This window comes from Chelonia mydas, chromosome 4, assembly GCF_015237465.2.
Source record: "Chelonia mydas isolate rCheMyd1 chromosome 4, rCheMyd1.pri.v2, whole genome shotgun sequence".
NCBI classification, from domain to species: domain Eukaryota; kingdom Metazoa; phylum Chordata; order Testudines; family Cheloniidae; genus Chelonia; species Chelonia mydas.
Window position 1 is genome coordinate 21,613,007 of NC_057852.1, and position 22,174 is coordinate 21,635,180.

A 22,174-nucleotide genomic window follows, 5' to 3' on the forward strand; every position below is an offset into this window, starting at 1 on the left:
ACTCCCCTGTATGGCTGTCCAACATTGGTCAGTGCATAAAAAAGGCAGAGTCATGGCCTCACTTCCTATCTGCCCCTCCTCACCCTTTTGGGAATGGGAGTAATATGGGAGCAGTCCCTGCAATCCCCACTTTACGGGGCAGCAATTCTGCCTGATCCTTACATGGATTATCCAAGCGAGGGAGGGAAGGCTTCTTGTGCTCCCGTCTTTTCACTGGACACCATTGTAGGGGTGGGGCATATCCGTGCGTACCATTTATATTATTTGTTGCTATTAATCTATCAATTCTAAATAGTTTATCAATCCTTCCATTTGCTGCTCCAGAAGTGTACATGTGAAGCAAAGGTAAGAAAAGGGAACAATATGATCTATCCTAGTTCGAACCCACAATATGATAGTCAATACATCAAGAAAACGTAAAATAATATTGCTTTATCATCACTGCAATTCAAAGACAATTATACTATAAATCTACAGAGGCTCTACAAGGGTGACAATTTAGTGGCCAGACTGTGCCACCTTTACTCATACTGAGTAGTACATTGCGCCGTGAGTTGTCCCATTTAAATCAATGGGACCAAATGCAGAATATAAGATATTCCACGTAAATAATGGTGGCATGATCTGGCACAAAGGGTCTGATCCTATTTTCACGAAAGTCAAAAGGAATTTTGTCTGTGTTAGGATTACAAGATCTCATTTATTTCTGAAAACACAATCCTCTGTTTTGGATATGAATGTTATCAAACAGACAGCGTTCTGACATTACTGAATGATGAAATATAAAGAGATGTTGGACTGTGTAGCAGAAAACCTTTGTTTACCACATACAGTAGACTTCCATGGTTACTAAAACCTGGGGAATGGAGGTTGCTCATAACTCTGAAACGTTCATAACTCTGAACAAAACGTTCTGGTTGTTCTTTTAAAAGTTTACAACTGAACATTGACTTAATACAGCTTTGAAAAGTAAAAGAAAAATATTGCTTTCCCTTTATTATTTTTAGTAGTTTACATTTAACACAGTAGTCTACTGAACTTGGTTGTTGTTGTTTTTTCTTTTTAGTTTCTGCTGCTCACGATTTGTGTACTTCTGGTTCCAAATGAGTTCTGTGGTTGACTGGTCAGTTCATAACTCTGGTGTTCGTAACTTTGAGGTTCTACTGTATTTGATAATTAGCAAAAATGCCAAGGGCAGCATGGACAAGAATGAAGGTCTATGGATTTCTCTGTTAATATGATCTATGACTATGTAAAGATTTCCACTTGAAATCTCCACAGTGATTTCCACAGTGAAAGACTGTTTAAAGTCATATTGTTAGCTAATCAATTGGAAGTTTTTCCACTCATTTCTTAGTTATCAGAAGCCAACATTTTATATTTCAACCCAATTCATCTTCAGAAAGAAACAGACTATAACTGTTCATGTTTTAAAGATTCACTACAATTACCTGGGCCATGGAGCTTTGTGGGTTATAGATCAAGTTTTTAAATGTGCGTCTGGACACCCACTTTAGCTGATGAAAGAAGGAAGTGCTGTATGTGATTTGTTGGAAATCTGCACTCATCTTCCTTTTATTTTCCAAAGACAGCCTCTCTAATTCTGCTTTTGTTTCTTTGTAGTAAGGGGAACTGGAAAACAGCTCCGCTAATTTCTCAGCAATAGTCTTATCACCACCGACCTCTTCAATGGTTTCTTCAGATTAAAAAGAAAAATATTGTTGTAGGAGCAATAGCAGTAGAAAGCTAAAGACACAAATTAGTTCATGGCAGTTTAGGTATACTGAAGTCATCCCCATCCCCCCCCGAAAGGGCTACATTTTATCCTCAAAATCTCTTACCATAAATAAATAGAGATCAGACTGAACCAGAATCGCACATCCAAACCTACAGAATGTTACCGCAATTCAGATCAGGATTCAAGCTTCAAAGCTCAAGTTTATTTCCATATCGGGCACAAAGGAGAATCCCAGCAACGGGATAGCTAGGACCAATTTGTGGACCAGGTGGAAATGTTTGTGGAAATGATAACATGCACTGTACAATTTATTGCTGGGTACAATTTATTGCTGGGTATTTTAAGTGAATACAGTTGTGGCCTAGTTTAACCACATCTATTGCCTCCTACCTTTTTTTCCAGGGTGGCCAGAATATCTAATGGCAAACCAAACATGTCCCAGAATAAACTGTGTGGTTCAGATGCCAAGACTGTAACATAATTTTCTCTCCATGTTCTCAGGGAGCTTGTATTTTCTGAATGCAACTCCCCAAGAAGTTCCCTGAGAATGTAAAGCAGAAAACTATGTTAAAATCTTGGAGGCTGAATCACACAATCTAGCCATAATCTTACCCACAAGTAACCGCAGGCACAAAATTAGAAACAAAAGAGTTTTCCGCTTTTAGACAAGAAGCGTCATATGGAGCAATGCTCCAGTATGTACTCCTCTCCCAGGCATATGAGACATCTGGAGTGCCTGTTGTTAATAGGCATGGTACAACTGCACAACTGGCATGTCTTGAAGCCCAGAGACTTGGAATCTGGCATGAGGTGGGAATACCCTTGTGTACAGGAGGGGTGTTAGAAAGCTCTTATTTAAGTCCCCCTCCCAACAGGCAAAGCAAAGAAAGTAAAGTTAAAAATTAATAAATTAAATCTTAAAAAGCTAAACGAGCTCACATAGTGAGTTAAGAGAAGCTATGTTGCATGAGGCACATGCTGCAGGTGCTCCGGCTCGCACCACAGTTAGTAAGAAGGAACAGAGTAATGGTTGCAGCCACTCCACCTCTTATCCTTCACCTATAATAGCCAAGAGGTCATTAGGGGTTCAGGTGTGGCCATAACAGATACTATTCAAAAAGAATCCAATCTCGCACACATGGGGTGCATGTGCATCATGAGCGGGATCAGCGTGGACAATCACTTGACCTCTAGCTCCCATACCTGATAAATTGCATTGACTGACAGATTCTGATTTGCTGAGTGTCACAGCAGTTGAGTCTCCATTAATGATATCCAGAAAAAAATCAGCAGGATTGTTGTATGGCTCGCATTCATAACCTGCAAAGAAATAATATCAGATCTCTAAAATAAGTCATTCAATAGATGGGAGAAATATGTTGCAATATTAAGGGTAATATTCTTAAATCTGTCTTAAAGGGAAAGCAATTAGATAGCCCACCATCAAAAGGTACCATCTAATGTAACAAGTCAGCTTCACCAAAGACAAAAATAGAATGGGCCAAAACTACAAAGTTCACATGTGTTTGGTTCCAGAATTTTATTGGTTCATTCCATTATGGAAATTGGATTAATGGCACAGTTCAGATTTGGATGATCATCGTGCTTTCAAAATAGGGGCTTGAATGAGAAACTGAGCTGTCTGAAGTCTATCCAGACAAAACAGTGATAAATTTAGGGTGGCATAAAGCATCTAAAGGATATGGAGGGGATGGTCCCTATTTTCACAACATCGGTGTACTGCTGGATCCCTGACTCCTTCTGGATTCCCAGGAAGCATTAGTAGCCTCAAGTGTCTTTTTTCCATTTGATTGTGAACATTTCTCTCTTTCACGAATCTCATAACAATTATCCATGCCTTGTGATTTCCTTATGGAATTATTAAAATATGCTTCCCATGGGGCTACCCATAAAGACCATTCAGAAATTATACTCTGTTCAGAATGCAGCTGCTCACTTATTTAGCAGCGTAGGCTGTACAGAGAACATTAGATCAGTTCTCCAAGGTCTGCAGAGGCTTCCTCCTGTTCATTTCTGGATGCAATTAAGGTATTGATAGTAATTGTTAGGATATAGATATTCAGGCCTGTCGGTAAAGGCCTGTATTCTAAGAATTTAGGTGTATTCCTATCACTTGGCTAGTTATAGAGGTATAAAAGAAAGAATCAAAATCACTGTCTGCCAGTGTAAGATCCTTCTCTTACTGTGACAGTCTCAGGCCCTGTTCTCAGGGTAAGGCCTTTGGCTAAGCAACAGAGGCAGCCATAAGCTGGGAAGCGACTGGTCACATCCTCACATTCCAAACTAGTCACATTGAAAGAAGGTGCTGTTGGACTGTTAGGAATACAATCCTGTCCTGATAGTGCCTATCACCTCCAGAGAAAGGGAAGTGCCTAGAAAATGTAAAAGGAAACTTAGTTTGATAGCATCCTGTCTGGCAAGAACTCACTTATCAATAGCTGGGATGTGAAATTCTGACTTCTGTACTGTTTTGTCATTATAGTTCCCACTTTGCTATTGTTTGTCTGTATAATCTCTGTCTGGTTCTGTGATTGTTTCTGTCTGCTGTATAATTAATTTTGCTGGGTGTAACCTAATTAAGGTGGTGGGTTACATTGTGTAATTATGTAATCATAATCATGTTACAATATGTTAGGATTGGTTAGTTAAATTTCAGGAAAATGATTGGTTAAGGTATAGCTAAGCAGAACTCAAGTTTTACTGTATAGTCTGCAGTCACTCAGGAAGTGAGAGGGTGTGGGGGGCGGGAATGGTAACAGGGAACGGGGGTGGGGAAATTGGAATCATGTTTTGCTAAAGGGGGAAATGGGAACAGGGAATGGGGCTGGGGAAATTGGAATCATGTTTGGCTAAGGGCAGGAATGGGAACAGGGACACAGGTGTAAGGCTCTGTGGTGTCAGAGCTGGGAAGGGGGACACTAAGGAAGGAAACTGGAATCATGCTTGCTGGAAGTTCACCCCAATAAACATTGAATTGTTTGCACCTTTGGACTTCGGGTATTGTTGCTCTCTGTTCATGCAAGAAGGACCAGGGAAGTAAGTGGGTGAAGGAATAAGCCCTCTAACAGTAATGTATCAAATTCTCAAAGATTTGGGACTTGGCTACCTAATGAACAAAGTCTCTCTCTATGTGCATTCTTAACAGCTGCAATTGGCTGAGATGCTCTTGCTCAAAAGTCCTTATACACAAACATCCAGGATTTGCAGGCAGGATGTTATTAGTGGTTTGCCACTGACTCTGGAACATGCTTGCCCCATTGCTCTGACAGAGTCTATTAGAATACTCAGATAAACATTTTAAGCACATTATTTCGCAACACTGCTAAGACTTCTGAATTAGGATATGTGGTTAGAAAACATTTGGTGGTTTAAAATATTAAAAATTGCTGTATCTTAATAGTGTTTATATCTCACAGTCCACTTTTGATGCAAGCGCTACAGGAAGATAATGAACCTTGATGATTACATATGCCCACTTTGGTCTTGGGATATAAAGCTTTTATCATAGTCCATCATCTCAGAGGCCACAGTGACAGGGACTCATGTCTTAAATAAACGATATTTGCTACTTTGTTTTAATACTGAATGCATTTTTAAACAAGATTTCATTCCTTACTTATACAGTAGGGCCCAGATCCTCAAAAGTATTTAGGTGCCCAACTTCCACTGAGATCAATGGGAGTTAGGTGCCTAATTACCTTTGAGAATCTGGGTCAAAATCAGTATAATATGCTGGGAGGCTAGAGGCCAACATCAATACAATGTGCTGGAAGACCACCACTGTGACTTTGAAAGCTCCCTTTGAAAGCTCACCAATAGATTTGAAGTACTGCAGAGCATTCTGAGCAGGGCCGTGGTACAACAGGCTTCCTGCAGCCAGTAACGTCAGGCTATCAAACAATCTGAATATGGAGTACCGGGGCTGATGGAGTGAAAAGATAATTGTTTTCCCCTGACTTGACATCCTGAATGCAAAAAAAAAAAACCACACCACAAAATAGGAGAGGCATTAAACATCTGCAACTATTCCTTTTCTCTTATATTTTCTTTCTGCTGTGAATGGCTAATGCCACTCAATCTGAAGTAATGACAAGCATATCCGGTCAAATCCTGGAGTCCTCTCTCAATTTTTACTCAAGCCTTACTGACGCAAGTGCCCATTAACTTCAGTAGTAGCTTAAGTAAAAACTGAGTAAAAGAAGAATACGGACCTCAGAATTTGGCCCACTATCCATAAATTATTCCCTTATAATGAATTATTCTCATGATGTGTACCTAAGCATTCATTATTCTCTTGATGATTTGATATGTGAAATGAGGTGAAAGGCCACATATTTTCCAACAAACAATTTATAGAAAATAAATTCTTGTGCAAATATTTGTAACTTCTTGGGATAAGTGGCATATTGTTTTACAAGATATAATGGAGCAAACAAAGCAGAAGAAAGTTTAAAAGGGCCAAATCCTAAGGCCCTTAGGAAGTGGGACAAAGAGAAAGTAGGGAACATCAAGTCTTGGCCAGATTCTAAACTCCCATACCTACAGGACAAAGTAATGTACGTTAATGCAGAAGCTTTTAAGTGTAAAGTAACTAGCAATTCTCTTCCTTCCATGAGGCGTGGCATTCCCTCACCCACTCCAAACACATGACACACTGTTCAGAGAGCTGTCCCAGGGATATTGAGACCTGGCAGGGTAGGTAACTGTGGATGCATGAGATTTCTATATCAAAGTTTCTTTCCCTGGGCAGATCCTCCAAAAGGATTTGTTTGTTGGTCCAAATTCCCTGCCCCTTTTGGCACAGTGTGGGTTGTGGGACAGGAGACAAGAGTCTGACCCATTGTAGTGAGGCAGAATGGCCTCCCACTGAGTCAGAGGGAGAGGAGCCACTCTGTGATCCCTAGTGGGTGGAGCCAGACTAGGCTCACCCCCTCCTGCAGAAAGCTAAGGGGTGGGGCAGGAAGTATAAAAAGGAGAGCTTGTAACCCAGTTGAGTCTGAGCCAGAGAAGGGAGCAAATGTCTCCTGGCTGCTGCAGCTCCCTGGAGCAAAACCTGCACTGTGCCTTGCCATGTCCTGCCACTGGAGGAGACGGACCCAGGCAAAGAACTGCCAGGACTGCCACTCACCACATATGCCGAAGAGGCCAGGGACAATCCTGAGCTGCAGGTACATGATAATGGGCAAACAGAAAGTAGCCCAGGGATGGCCAGCTATGGTCCGGTTGCATTGTTGCCTGAATCCAGGTCAGTGTGTTGTGACTGGATTCCCCCCTGACTCGGTGGAACCATTTGCACTGTTAGGGCCCTGGGCTAGGACCTGGTGCAGTAGGGTGGACAGCTTCCCCACCTTGGGCCAAGGGGCCTGTATTTGTCTGCCTGCATGAGGATGACAGACTGTTTGGTGTTCCACGCTGCCTGAAGGCCTGAACTCTCTAAGACTATTTGATTCCTCTGTCCTGGCTGAGGGCTGGAGCCCCGAGACTGTTTGTTTGCCCTACTCTCTCCTGCCAGATGGGCCTGGATCCCACCGCTTGAATCACAACTTCCCTGAAATGGGGCAGTGCCCCTGTGATGTGGTGAGGCGGAGTGGCCTCCCACTGAGCCAGAGAGGGACGGATGACCGCTAACGCACTACAGTAGCTGAATGCAGAATTAGAAGGAAATTCCATTTGTGGAAGCCTGCAGTTTCCCTTTCCTTACATGGGAATAACCCAATCATAAACCAATACATCAGGCTGTGACTATTTATATACTGTATCTTCAATTAAGATATGTTTAGAGAGTACACTTCTATCAAAGACCAGATAGTTCTTTCCCAGTGATTATCTTGCAGTCACCTTTTCAGGAGCAGCAAGACAGCATTGGCAGTGCTGGCATCTAATCCAGTAGTTGGTTCATCTAAGAACAAGACTGCAGGGTCAGTAATGAGTTCCATTCCAATATTGGTCCTTTTTCTCTCTCCCCCAGATACACCACGAATAAACAGGGTGCCAACCTAGTGCAAAAGAAGCATCAGACCTTTAAAAGGAGATTTCTTTATTTATTAATTAATTTTTTATTAACTTTCTCAAAATCCAGGAAAATATTAGGGCTAACTTCAGGTGTTAAATCAGAAATATTTACATGAAACAAAAACATTCACATGATTAAGAGATGAAATTATAGCAATGCTTCAAAAATGAACCAGTTTTCTAACAAAAAAATCCATTAAGATCAAGTTAAGATTGTAAATTGAGGTAGCTTTTTAAAAAGCGCCTTATTAGAAGGCTGTAAATTTAAAACAAGAAAAATCTGTCTCTATGCTGTTAATCCCCAGGACTTCTAAGCACCTCAGGATTAAAAAAATACATATAGACCCATATTTACAGCGTGTGAATGGTGCCACAAATGGTGGGATGTCGGGGAGCAAAGTGCAGTTCTATTGTGAAAAGTGAGTAGGTAAAAATGCACCTTCTAAGTCAAAAGATCTGCTCCCTGCATGTATGCAAAGTCATATCTGGCTACTTTCAGGACAAAAATAATTTGCACTGCTTTTTACTCCAATGAGAGAGACTGAGATGTCATCTGTTCTTTTAACAGAATTATTTATTAACTTCCATTTGCTCAACCAATCAGTGACATCTGTACATCCCCCATTCACTGAATGAGATTACAGAAGTATCAAAAGGCACCATTTGATATGCAGTATCTTTATTATTGGTGATAATGTGCTCGAAAGAAAGAACTCAGCCTCATTTACAGAACCCAGGGTTTAACTACAGAGATGGAAGTTAGAAAAAACACTTTTTAAATTGAACACATTTGATATAGAAATCACTGAGATACTATGTATAGAACATCACAATGCCATTTTTCAAGTTTCTTTTCAGAGTAGATGTATACGTAAAGGTAGTCTTAACTCTGAATTTCCTGCTTTTCAAATGTTTGTTGATTGTAACTACAACATTCTAATGAGGTTTGTTTGTTTGTTAAATGTTATGTAATTACAATGCTAACTTTCTCATACCTCAGCTTTTTGTAATATTAAATACCATGTCATGCTATGCCATGTGTAGATACCTTGGAATCTGCCACTTTGGCCAAATCCAGTTCCCTGATGATTTGGTTCACTCGTTCCTTCTTTTCCTGTTCAGCCACAGTACTTGGCAAACGGAGTGCAGCTGAGAACTCAAAATTTTCTCTCACTGTCAGGGTCCCCATAACCACATCATTCTTACAAGACACAAAAATATTCGCAAGTTTCAGAATCATAGAATATGAATTTGGAAGGGACCTCAGGAGGTCATAAGTCCAACCCCATGCTCAAAGCAGGACCAATCCCCAACTAAATCATCCCAGCCAGGGCTTTGTCAAGCCTGACCTTAAAAACTTCTAAGGAAGGAGATTCCACCACCTCCCTAGGTAATGCATTCCGGTGTTTCACCACTCTCCTAGTGCTAAGGGGACTTCCACTAACTACTTACGTGAGTAAAATTACTTTTGTTTGAAAGTTAGGGCCCTAATTATCTATGGGTCAAATGTGCAGTCCTTATCTCATCAAAACTTAAATAGGAATTTTGCCTGACTGCCTGAGTGAGAACTGCAGGATTCAACCCTCTATCTATTAAATTACTGGCATAACTGTACTGGTCAAACATAGGTGCTGGAACTAGGGGTGTGGGAGCACCCCCTGGCTTGAAGCAGTTTCCATCATAAACAGGCTTTACAGTTTGGTTCAATGGCTCTCAGCCCCCCGTTCCAGTACCCCTGTAGTCACGATGTCCCTCTGCATGTTTTCCTATGTACTTTCTTGCATGCTTCAGTACATGCCAACCACTGTCTCTACAGCAGGGGTTCTCAAACTAGGGGTCAGGACCCCTCAGAGCGTCGTGAGGTTATTACATGGGGGGTCGCGAGCTGCCAGCCTCCACCCCAAACCCTGCTTTGCCTCCAGCATTTATAATGGTGTTAAATATATAAAAAAGTGTTTTTAATTTATAAGGGGGGTCACACTCAGAGACTTGCTATGTGAAAGAGTTTTTCCTAATATCCAACCTAAACCTCCCCCACTGCAACTTGAGACCATTACTCCTTGTTCTGTCATCTGCTACCACTGAGAACAGTCTACATCCATCCTCTTTGAAACCCCCTTTGAGTTAGTTGAAAGCAGCTATCAAATCCCCCCTCATTCTTCTCTTCCGCAGACTAAACAATCCCAGTTCCCTCAGCCTCTCCTCATAAGTCATGTGTTCCAGTCCCCTCATCATTTTTGTTGCCCTCCACTGGACTCTTTCCAATTTTTCCACATCCTTCTTGTAGTGTGAGGCCCAAAACTGGACACAGTACTCCAGATGAGGCCTCACCAATGTCGAATAGAGAGGAACGATCACATCCCTCGATCTGCTGGCAATGCCCCTACTTATACATCCCAAAATGCCATTGGCCTTCTTGGCAACAATGGCACACTGTTGACTCGTATCCAGCTTCTCATCCACTGTAACCCCTAGGTCCTTTTCTGCAGAACTGCTGCCTAGCCATTCAATCCCTAGTCTGTAGCGGTGCATGGGATTCTTCAGTCTTAAGTGCAGGACTCTGCACTTGTCCTTGTTGAACCTCATCAGATTTCTTTTGGCCCAATCCTCTAATTTGTTTAGGTCCCTCTGTATCCTATCCCAACCATCCAGTGTATCTACCTCTCCTCCCAGTTTAGTGTCATCTGCAAACTTGCTGAGGGTGCAATCCACACCATCCTCCAGATCATTTATGAAGATATTGAACAAAACCGGCCCGAGGACCAACCCTTGGGGCACTCCACTTGATACCGGCTGCCAACTAGGCATGGAGCCATTGATCGCTACCCGTTGTGCCCGACAATCTAGCCAACTTTCTGTCCACCTTATAGTCCATTCATCCAGCCCATACTTCTTTAACTTGCTGGCAAGAATACTGTGGGAGACCATGTCAAAAGCTTTGCTAAAGTCAAGGAAAAACACATCCACCACTTTCCCCTCATCCACAGAGCCAGTTATCTCATCACAGAAGGCAATTAGATTAGTCAGGCATGACTTGCCCTTGGTGAATCCATGCTGACTGTTCCTGATCACTTTCCTCTCCGCTAAGTGCTTCAGAATTGATTCCTTGAGGACCTGCTCCATGATTTTTCCAGGGACTGAGGTGAGGCTTAAATTTTCCTTTATTTATACCATGCTACACTATTGTAACGAATAAGGATTAACATCTGCAGGAAAGGAAAACTACACAAGACCAAAGTTCACAAATATGATACCTGTGATGCAAGAGTCCAACAGAGCTTTTCCATCAACAAGCAACGTCTTTTCAGATTTATGCCTCATCCTTTACAATTAAATGCTGTTTTTACTTTTGAAATCTTATTAACATTGTTTAACTTCTCACGGTGTTATCTGTGCTGAGGGATTTCGTGCCCATGAACTCTGGAGATTCCCCAGCACAGAGAAGTCCCAACATCTAGTGGTCTGTTTCCTTGTGCTGGAGAATGCCTGTCTGTGGGAATCTCTCAGGAAATAGAAGCCCAAACCCTTAGTGGATTGGATTCCCAGTGCTAGATAACCTAAAACCACGTTTGGGGTGGGGGGGATATGATAGCGGTCTGTAAAATCATGACTGGTGTGGAGAACATAAATAAGGAAGTGTTATTTACTCCTTCTCATAACACAAGAACTAGGGCCAGCAAATGAAACTAATAGGCAGCAAGTTTAAAACAAACAAAAGGAAGTATTTTTTCACACAACGCACCATCAACCTGTGGAACTCCTTGCCGGAGGATGTTGTGAAGGCCAAGACTATAAGAGGGTTCAAAAAAGAACTAGATAAATTCATGGAGGATAGGTCTATCAATGGCTGTTAGCCAAGATGGGCAGGGATGGTGTCCCTAGCTTGTCTTCCAGAAGCTGAGAATGGGCAACAGGGGATGGATCACTTGATGATTACTTGTTCTGTTCATTCCCTTTGAAGCACCTAGCATTGGCCACTGTCAGAAGACCAGATACTGGGCTAGAGGGACCTTTGGTCTCATCCAGTATGGCCATTCTTATGTGGGAAACCCCAGGACAGGGAAAGTCCATCCTCTGAATGGATGGAGTTTCACCACGTTAGGGAATCCAAGACCATGTCTGGCAGGTATTCTCCAGGATAGGAAGCGCCACCCCCAAGAGTGGGAATGCATTGTGCTGATGAATCAAAGGCTATACATGGTATGGATTCACCAGGGAAGGGAAATGATGTCCACTGGATATGGAGTTTTCCTGTGCTCTGCCTATAAAGTCAGAGCCCAGCTGACTCAGTTTGCCAGCTGGACCTAATCTCTGCAAAGTGAGGGGAGGGCAGTAGTCTTTCCCTAAAAGATTATGGTACCTAGTTTGGAATTGCGGGAGAGAGTGGTCCTCTGTGGCAGCTCCCCAAAGATGGAAAAGGCCAGCTGGCTAGCACCAAATGATATCAGCTGAAAAGATGGAGGAATGTCCATGGAACAAGCCCCACGTGGAGAAGCATAGGAAAGATGGGGTACAAAACATTGGTTTTGTGCTGATCCCACATTAATGTTGACTCTGGGAGGAGTAATTTCTCAGAAAAGGTAAAGTATGTTTTCTGATCGCTGTAGCATTTGGTCAAAATAACTTCATGGATTTTAATGGAGTTACTCTGGTTTACACCGTTATATCTGGGCCCACAATCTGGCACGTAGTATCCAGATGGTATTTTAGCTAGGTAGGATAATGTTCAGATTTAAGATAGCAAACAGTTGGAGCCTGAACTATATGACAAAGTCTTTTTAAATGGTGGTCTCTCAAATAAGACTCCAGGAGTTTGCTGAATTTTAAGTCTCTTTAAGATCAATAATTTTTTTAAATAAGAAAATTCAGATAACTTACAAGCTTCCAAAGCTAGTTTTTTGGTCATAAATGGCTGATCCATAATCTGCTACTACTCTTCCACAAGCCAGCCCGTCAGCCCTCCACACCCCCCTTCCCCGCCAAATTTACTGGGAATAATTAGTCAACTATAACTCCAATATGGTCCCTACTCTGGACAGTCCCTACAACAAGTCACACTCCCTCTCCTCATAACTAGACCTGAAAAGCTATGTCTACACTGCAGCTGGAAGTGAGCTTCCCAGTCAGGGTAGACAGACAGAGCTAACTCTGCTCAAACTACTGTGCTAAAAATAGTAGTGTGGACATTGCAGCTCAGGCTTTCAAGATCACCTGACCCCCTCAGTCTGAACTGAAGTGACTAGTCTGAATCTTGTCCAGAGCTGCAACATCCACACTGCTATTTTAGCACACTAACTTGAGTGAAGCTAGCTAGGAGGCTTGTTCCCAGTAGCAGCGTGGACATACCCTAAGCTCTCTCTAGGATATTGCACTTGGAGGCAAAAAGAGCAAAGCAGAAATCTGAATACAAAAGTAATAACAGGACAAATGAAAAAAATGTATAATGTAGATAACTTTGTACAAAGTTAACACAGTTGGACCCTTACCCTGACTGACACCTCAAGACAATACTGTAATAAAAATAATATTGAAATAAATGTAAAGGAGACACATCTGAAACAATCAGCAGCTGCAGGTCATTTTCCTGCAAATTTTCAGCAACAATTAAAAACATAACAATTGGGTTGAAAATAAGAGAAGGATTTCATTGTTTTTAAAATCTTCTTGTAGTCTTTGAGGCCAATGAAAACAAATTCAAATTCAGGTGAAATTCAGTCAGGGTGATCCAATATAATAACCAAAGTGTAGCAGAAAATGGAAAAACTACCGAACATCACATGAGGTGTTCGTTACAATAGGAAAAAAATCATCAAAAATTGGGACACTAGAAAAGGAGTAAGAAACACTACACTGGTTTCTACATTTTTGTATCAGGTTCTTTTGTCAGTAAATTTTATACCATAATTCTCATCACGGGTCTGTATGAATCAATTAATGGTTATTTTTAATCCAGATTGCGTCTGTCTGTTTCTCTCTCTCTGGAGGGAGGTTAAAACAGTAAAGGCAGGTAGTAACTGCAGGCTCATTTACCTGTACCACATATCCAGAGATGCATTTAAAATTGGCAGGCCGAGGAGCTCCATTTATCAAAATCTCTCCAGAGAGTCCGTGAGGATCTTTCCTTGCAGCTAAGATATCCAATAGCCTAGAAAAAGAAAAATCAGGCTCCCAAAAGGGTTCTGAAGAATAAATCTTTGAACAGTGGAGTAGGTGGAAGATAAATTTGGCATACAAATCCAGTTAACAAAATGAGTTGCACACGCAATTTTGATGCTGAAATGCAAGCTCAGTTTGTGTCCTGTGACAAGATCTGCTCACCCAATAAGCAGAGGTGGAACTGTCAGGGTTAGGGCTCCCTGATTTTTAGGGAGCCTTTTTGCTGGCCCTGGCAAAGGTTTGAGCAGCCTATGAGCTGTTGTAATTTATGCCAGCTGGAAAAGTTTCCAAAACTTAGATTTACATGACAGATTTTGTTTGTACACCTAAATCAAGTAGCTGAACTCCAGATATCTTATTTTTGAGCATGGAAATCTGAGTTATCTTTTGGGTGATAAAGATACAGTTTGGGGCATACTAATTAAGAGTTTGGGTTGAAGCCACTTTGAACACTTGGCTCTTGTGTTCTTAATCATCTGTACTGTAAGTATGCAGGCACATTTTCTGTCTGGCATGGTTTCTCAACATGAGGAATACAGATAACGTAAAATAAGTCCTTTCATTGCTTCAACACTTACGAAGATTTGCCACTGCCAGTGGGTCCCAAAATTGCATTAAGGCCAGGTCTCATAATCCCACTGCAAACAAAAGCAACATTTCCTGAAGTCACTGTTTTATTTGTAGACTAATTCATTTAATTTGAAAGCCTTGTTTGTCTGTTGTTGTAAAAACAAAATCCTTTGGGAACTGGTGAAGTTCCTCAGCTATGTGAAATAAAATTACTTGCTAGAAAAAATTTTTTTTATAATTTTTTAGTTTTCAAATATACAAAATTATATTTCAATTTTAGAGGCTTTTTTTTTTTAAGCCACATTAAGCTCCTCTTTTTCTCCCGAAGTTCAGATCCAATTGCATACCTACTTTAGTATGGACATTTACACATTTTTCCTACGAACTTACAGTTGTGCCTACAAACTGGTGACTTGTACACAAACCTGACTAGGCAGCTATTTGCCATCAGAACTAAGATGGGCCTTGAGTTAAGCACCTGCAAACTGGTTTTCAAACTCTCAAATACGTCAGGTTTCAGAGTAGCAGCCATGTTAGTCTGTATCTGTAAAAAGAAAAGGAGTACTTGTGGCACCTTAGAGACTAACAAATTTATTAGAGCATAAGGTTTTCCACTGTATGGATCCGAAGAAGTGAGCTGTAGCTCACGAAAGTTTATGCTCTAATAAATTTGTTAGTCTCTAAGGTGCCACAAGTACTACTTTTTTTTTTTTAAAAAAATACATCAGAGTTTCAATATGAATCACAAATTCTAACTGAACTGAGGTTTTTCTTTGCTGTGCTGCAAACAATGCTTCTGTATAAGGGTTCTAAACTACCAGCTCAGATAATTAACTTTTTTTTTCAAATTATCATAAAACATTTATAAAAGTAATAATGCATCCAACTAGTAATATATTTGTACAGAATTAAGTTTAAATTAAATAACACACAACTGATGTTGTAACCCTCTTATGTATTAATGTATCTATCACATTATTTTTTATAAAATACAAAAGTTAACATCCAAAGTGTGAATTCAAAAACTGTATTTCTTACAGTAATTTCTTCAGTCATTCCTGAATCTATCTGATGGACGTTGACATGAGGTTGTTGACTAAGTTGTATGAAAAAGAAAATTAATGTACACTAGATATTTTTTTTAAATACATACTTGATATCTTTCAAAATTTTTTTAGTAACAGCTTTTTGACAACATAAAAAGCCACTCTTCACTTTCACTCTGTAGCAGATGTTGTGAAAGGTCACAGTGGCTTCTGCAGGAAACTTTCGCTTTTCTATAGAGGACAGTTTTTTCCAAGGGAAGCCATTGGTACTTGGTTCTGATATCTGAATACTGCTGTGTGGCTGGTTCTCTGTCATTCTGGAAGGATGCTTCTGTGGTTTATAACAAAAATACTTATAGTAAAAGTTACCATAAGCGCATTCACAATATAAAATCAATAGAAACAAGTAGCTGAAATATAATGTTAATGTTTTGTTGTGGGATAAACCTACATGTATGGTAACATGGGACACTCTCATAACCTACTGATTCCTCTTTTTTAAAAAAAAATCAACTATACAGTAACAGCAAGATTTCAGTCAATCACAGCATACTAAGACTGAATGCACCGTTGGCAGGGACTAGCAGCTATAAGCCCTCAGCGTTGGGGCTCCCAAGAGCACAGGGCAGACAGGACTCACCTCCACCCGCAGGAACCTCCTCCAGCTGAAGGAAGCACTTGCATGTGGAGTCTATAGATTTATATAAATCAATGTAAAGAAATGGTAATGAGACTAAAAATAAATCAACCAAACCAAGAGTTATAAAGACTCAATTGTTTTACAGTGATTTATTTAATTTGAGTATATATTTATATTTGTAATGTTGTATTGACTGAAGTGCTTTTCATACAGACCATTTTTTGCACAGTATTTACTACTACTTAACTTTACTTTAAATGAGAACTAAAAACACTTCTATAAAGGGACTGAGAGTTATCTACTTTCTCTACAGCTTCTCTGAAAGGATATTTGTATGTGGTTGGGGTAGATGGGGGGGTTGTATGGGTGGGGTGTAGGTGTAAATGGGGGTGCCGTTGTGTATGGGTCGTGTGATGTATGTATTTGTGGGGTATAGATTGGGTTAGATGTGTATGGGGTACATATAGGTGTATGGGTGGGATGTAGGTGTAGATGGTGAGTTTAGGTGTGTATGGGTGGGGTGAGGTATCTGGTTTGGGTGAGGTGTAGATGGGAGGATGTATATGGTTGGGGTGTAGGTGTATAGATGGTTGTGGTGCGGACAGGGTGTAGGTGTGTCTGAGTGGGGTGCACGGGGGTTGTATATGGTTGGTGTGTATGAGTGGGGTGTAGATGGGGGGGTTGTATATGGTTGGGGTGTAGGTGTATAGATGGTTGTGGTGCAGACGGGGTGTAGGTGAGTGGGAGGTGGGGGGGTTGTATATGGTTGGGGTGTACGTGTGTCTGAGTGGGGTGTAGATTGCGGGGATGCATATGGTTGGGGTGTAGGTGTGAGGCTGAACCCCTCTCCCCGCAGCACAGTTACCGTCACCCTTACGTTGCACGGCTCAAGGGGTAGGTGCTCCTTGGATTTTCAGCTGCTGCTGGATCCCGGCCCCGCTCCGCTCCCGGACTCAAGTCCGCCCCTCCCTGCGGCAGCGGAGCGCCTCCTAACCCCCCCCCCCCCCCCCGCACTGGCCTGCGCGGCAGATGGGCAGGCGAGGAGGATGCGCGGGCAGGCACGTGGCAAAGTAGGCTGGCGGGGGCTCGGTTCGCGCTGATGGGGTCGGACGTGACTCCTGGCTTGGGAGGCTCGCGCCTGCCCATTCCCCCCGTTCTTACTTCTCAGGCAGCCCCGCGCGCAGCTGTGCAGCGCCCCCCCCCCCCCCCCCCCCCAGCCCGTGCAGCGAGTAACGGCTTTAACGGAAGCCACTGGCGACTGCCACTGGGAGCGCGCGCATGTTTCAACGGCCCGGCCAGGGACGCAGGCGCCTCGCTGTTTGTTCTCTGCCTGTACACCGGGGTGGGGGGCTTGCTCTACGCGCCAAGCCGCGCTTCTGCGCGCACTGCCCCCCCCCCCCCCACGCTCAATAAAAGCGTCTGAGAAAGAGAGCACGAGTGTGGCTAGTGCGGGCACTTCTGTGCAACTGACCAAATGGAAATAGAAAATCCCCTCCAATGTTTAAAAATAAATATCCGTCTTATGCACTGAAATTGTATTTTTATATAGAGAAATACATTCTGCCAAGGGTAGCTATGTGGTTATCCTGGAAAGCTGTGCAATAAAATCCAGTATTCTCCTTTTAATATTGCCCATTTGTAGATGTGTGAGGCCAATTTCAAGAACCGCATGTAAGTAGTTGGCTCTAACAACAAAAGAGGGACTAGGAAAATAATTCACTGAAATCAAGAGCACAGTCAGAGAAAAGCTTTATTTATGAGCATGGTACAAACCCATAGTCGTTTGCTAAGGAACCTGCTGATTTTAAGGCCACAGCATTGGTGAGCTATCGGCTACTTTGATGGTAATTTACCTTGACTGTGATAGATGATTTTTAGAAGCTTTGCATAATAAATATCAATGTTACATACAAGTTTGCTTCTGTTATAGAGGAATATATCATTTGCATAAACTGTACAGTTCAAATATCTGAATGGAGATTCTGACAAAACAGCTTATTTTGTGAAAGGTCTGAAGGAAACACATAATTAAATAGTACACAGTATTATTGAAATCAGTTCAATGAACGTTAAAAGGTACATTTAATATTTTAATTAATGGAACAAACACACATAATATGAATAAGTAACAATCAGCTATACCACCCGAAAATTGTGTCAGCCACTTACATTGCTGTGTGACTGACCATTAAGTCCCAAAAAGGTTAAAAATAAAATTTCAACCATTCAGAAACCAGCTTATTCATAGATGCACAATATGTTTTTAAAAGACTGTACTTTCCAGAGATGACTTGCTGTGACTGAACGAAGTAAACAGGTGTGATCTCTATGCTAGTCAGAATGTCAGTATATTGGATAGTGCAACAGTGAGCAACCATCATTGTACCAGCATCCATCAGACACACTTATGAAACAGTGTTATGAAACATATGAAACTGTTATGTTATAAAATCAGGTTTCAGAGTAGCAGCCACGTTAGTCTGTATCCGCAAAAAGAAAGAGTACTTGTGGCACCTTAGAGACTAACAAATTTATTTGAGCATAAGCTTTAGTGAGCTACAGCTCACTTCATTGGATGGATGCAGTGGAAAATACAGTGGGGAGATTTTATATACACAGAGAACATGAAACAATGGGTGTTACCATACACACTGTAACGAGAGTGATCACTTAAGGTGAGCTATTACCAGCAGGAGAGCGGGGATGGGGGGGAGAGGGAAGTTTTTTGTAGTGATAATCAAGGTGGGCCATTTCCAGCAGTTGACAAGAACATCTGAGGAAGAGTGGGGGGGGGGGGGGGGAATAGTTTTACTTTGTGTAATGACCCATCCACTGCCAGTCTTTATTCAAGCCTAAGTTAATTGTATCCAGTTTGCAAATTAATTCCAATTCAGCAGTCTCTCGTTGCAGTCTGTTTCTGAAGTTTTTTTTTGTTGAAGAATTGCCATTTTTAGGTCTGTAATCGAGTGACGAAAGAGATTGAAGTGTTCTCCGACTGGTTTTTGAATGTTATAATTCTTGACGTCTGATTTGTTTCCATTTATTCTTTTACGTAGAGACTGTCCAGTTTGGCCAATGTACATGGTAGAGGGCATTGCTAGCACATGATGACATATATCACATTGGTAGATGTGCAGGTGATCGAGCCTCTGATATCGTGGCTGATGTGATTAGGCCCTATGATGGTGTCCCCTGAATAGATATGTGGACACAGTTGGCAACGGGCTTTGTTGCAAGGATAGGTTCCTGGGTTAGTGTTTTTGTAGTGTGATGTGTGGTTGCTGGGGGGCTGTCTGTAAGCAAGGACTGGCCTGTCTCCCAAGATCTGTGAGATTATTGGATCGTCCTTCAGGATAGGTTGTAGATCCTTGATGATGTGTTGGAGAGGTTTTAGTTGGGGGCTGAAGGTGATGGCTAGTGGTGTTCTGTTATTTTCTTTGTTGGGCCTGTCCTGTAGTAGGTGACTTCTGGGTACTCTTCTGGCTCTGTCAGTCTGTTTCTTCACTTCAGCAGGCGAGTATTGTAGTTGTAAGAGTGCTTGATAGAGGCCTTGTAGGTGTTTGTCTCTGTCTGAGGGGTTGGAGCAAAGGCGGTTGTATCGCAGAGCTTGGCTGTAGACAATGGATCGTGTGGTGTGGTCTGGTCTGGATGAAAGCTGGAGGCATGTAGGTAAGCATAGTGGTCAGTAGATTTCCGGCATAGAGTGGTGTTTATGTGACCATCGCTTATTAGCACCATAGTGTCCAGAAAGTGGATCTCTTGCATGAACTGGTCCAGGCTGAGGTTGATGGTGGGATGGAATTGGTGAAATCATGGTGGAATTCCTCAAGGGCTTCTTTTCCATGGGTCCAGATGATGAAGATGTCATCAGTGTAGCACAAGTAGAGTAGGGGCATTAGGGGACAAGAGCTGAGGAAGCGTTGTTCTAAGTCAGCCATAAAAATGTTGGCATACTGTGGGGCCATGCGGGTACCCATAGCAGTGCCGCTGATTTGAAGGTATACATTGTCCCCAAATGTGAAATAGTTATGGGTGAGGACAAAGTCACACAGGTCAGCCGCCAGGTTTGCCGTGACATTATCGGGGATACTGTTCCTGATGGCTTGTAGTCCATCTTTGTGTGGAATGTTGGTGAAGAGGGCTTCTACATCCATGGTGGCCAGAATGGTGTTTTCAGGAAGATCACCGATGGATTGTAGTTTCCTCAGGAAGTCAGTGGTGTCTCGAAGATAGCTGAGAGTGCTGGTAGCGTAGGGCCTGAGGAGGGAGTCTACATAGCGAGACAATCCTGCTCTCAGGGTGCCAATGCCTGAGATGATGGGGCGTCCAGGATTTCCAGGTTTATGGATCTTGCGTAGCAGATAGAATACCCCTGGTTGGGATTCCAGGGGTGTGTCTGTGCGGATTTGTTCTTGTGCTTTTTCAGGGAGTTTCTTGAGCAGATGGTGTAGTTTCTTTTGGTAACCCTCAGTGGGGTCAGAGGGTAATGGCTTGTAGAAAGCGGTGTTGGAGAGCTGCCTAGCAGCCTCTTGTTCATATTCCGACCTATTCATGATGACGACAGCACCTCCTTTGTCAGCCTTTTTGATTATGATGTCAGAGTTGTTTCTGTGGCTGTGGATGGCATTGTGTTCTGCACGGCTGAGGTTGTGGTGCAAGTGATGCTGCTTTTCCACAATTTCAGCCCGTGCACGTCGGCGGAAGCACTCTATGTAGAAGTCCAGTCTGTTGTTTCAACCTTCAGGAGGAATCCACCCAGAATCCCTCTTTTTGTAGTGTTGGTAGGAAGATCTCTGTGGGTTAGTATGTTGTTCAGAGATGTGTTGGAAATATTCCTTGAGTCAGAGACGTCGCAAATAGGATTCTAGGTCACCATAAAACTGTATCCTGTTCGTGGGGGTGGAGGGGCAGAAGAAGAGGTCCCGAGATAGGACAGATTCTTCAGCTGGGCTAAGAAAATCAGTTATGAAACATGGCTTCATGCTTTTGATAAATGCCTTGGTAGAAAATACACTGTAATTATGTTATCTGTTATATCACTATGGTTTGAACTCACACATGGTAGCTGGGTTTCTCCCATGACTTTAGGAAACAGCAGTAGCTAAAATTTAAATAGAATTAATGTCAACAACAAAGGTCTGAGACATTTGGAAATTTTAAAACTGCAGCTGACCTGATTTATTTTGCTAGTAACCTAAAATAAAGAGGAGGGAGGATTTCCGTAAAGAAAATTAAAAATGGTGGGATACCAGCTTTTAGGACTTCAGGGGAAACCATGCTGCAGTGTATTACAACCCATGGGCATATAAAAGGGGTGTTCAGTTTTTTCAAAAAGTGTTTTACTGATGCTTCACTAATGACAATGTGTATGTTCTCAAGCCCCAGACACAACCTTTTCTGTCCACCATTGAGAAAGACATGAACACATCAGTGATAATGAAAACCAAACTAACACTATTCCCAGGTACATTTGGGCACAATCCTGCAGCCCTACTGACCTCAATTGAACACTAAGGGCTGCAGAATTGGGTTCTTTTTACATGCTTTTATAACTTATTAACACATTTTATTTCATATTACAAATTTCACAGAGAGAAAATGAGTCAGTAGCAGGACTGGTGGTGATCAGTTTATTTATGGATGATCTAGAAGAGCGTAAATGTTGAGACAGTAAAATTTGTGGCTGACAGAAAATTATTTAAGCTAGTCAAGACTAGAGAGGATTGTGTGCAATTTCAAAAGGACCTAACACACTTAAATAATTGGGCCACACAATGTTAAATAGAATTCAGCATGGACGAGGGCAGTAATGCATACTGGAGGGAACTTCACATACATAGTGACGGAGTTTAAATTGTTACCATGTGAAAAATATGATGGCAGCTCACTGAAGAGGTACAACAATGGAAAAAATGTTAAGATGTTAAGCTCTGCTAAGATGGATAGTGGAATACAGAAAGCATTGTAATACCATCATAACCAGATAGTACG

At 41.9% G+C, this 22,174-nt stretch overlaps 1 protein-coding gene across 1 annotated transcript in view; it reads right to left on the reverse strand.

The window, feature by feature from the left end:
- LOC102935257 (broad substrate specificity ATP-binding cassette transporter ABCG2-like) overlaps positions 1–17,044 on the reverse strand; it is a 34,224-nt gene extending 17,180 nt beyond the window's left edge. Inside the window, exons 1-8 of the mRNA XM_007066641.3 lie at positions 15,651–17,044; positions 14,506–14,565; positions 13,802–13,916; positions 8,820–8,972; positions 7,598–7,755; positions 5,573–5,724; positions 2,942–3,058; positions 1,452–1,696 (exon numbers count right to left, since the gene is read on the reverse strand). Of these exons, the coding sequence (XP_007066703.2) occupies positions 1,452–1,696; positions 2,942–3,058; positions 5,573–5,724; positions 7,598–7,755; positions 8,820–8,972; positions 13,802–13,916; positions 14,506–14,565; positions 15,651–16,021 (1,371 nt within the window). The 5' untranslated portion in view covers positions 16,022–17,044. The remainder of the gene's footprint in view (positions 1–1,451; positions 1,697–2,941; positions 3,059–5,572; positions 5,725–7,597; positions 7,756–8,819; positions 8,973–13,801; positions 13,917–14,505; positions 14,566–15,650) is intronic.
- Between the last annotated feature and the right edge of the window lie 5,130 nt (positions 17,045–22,174).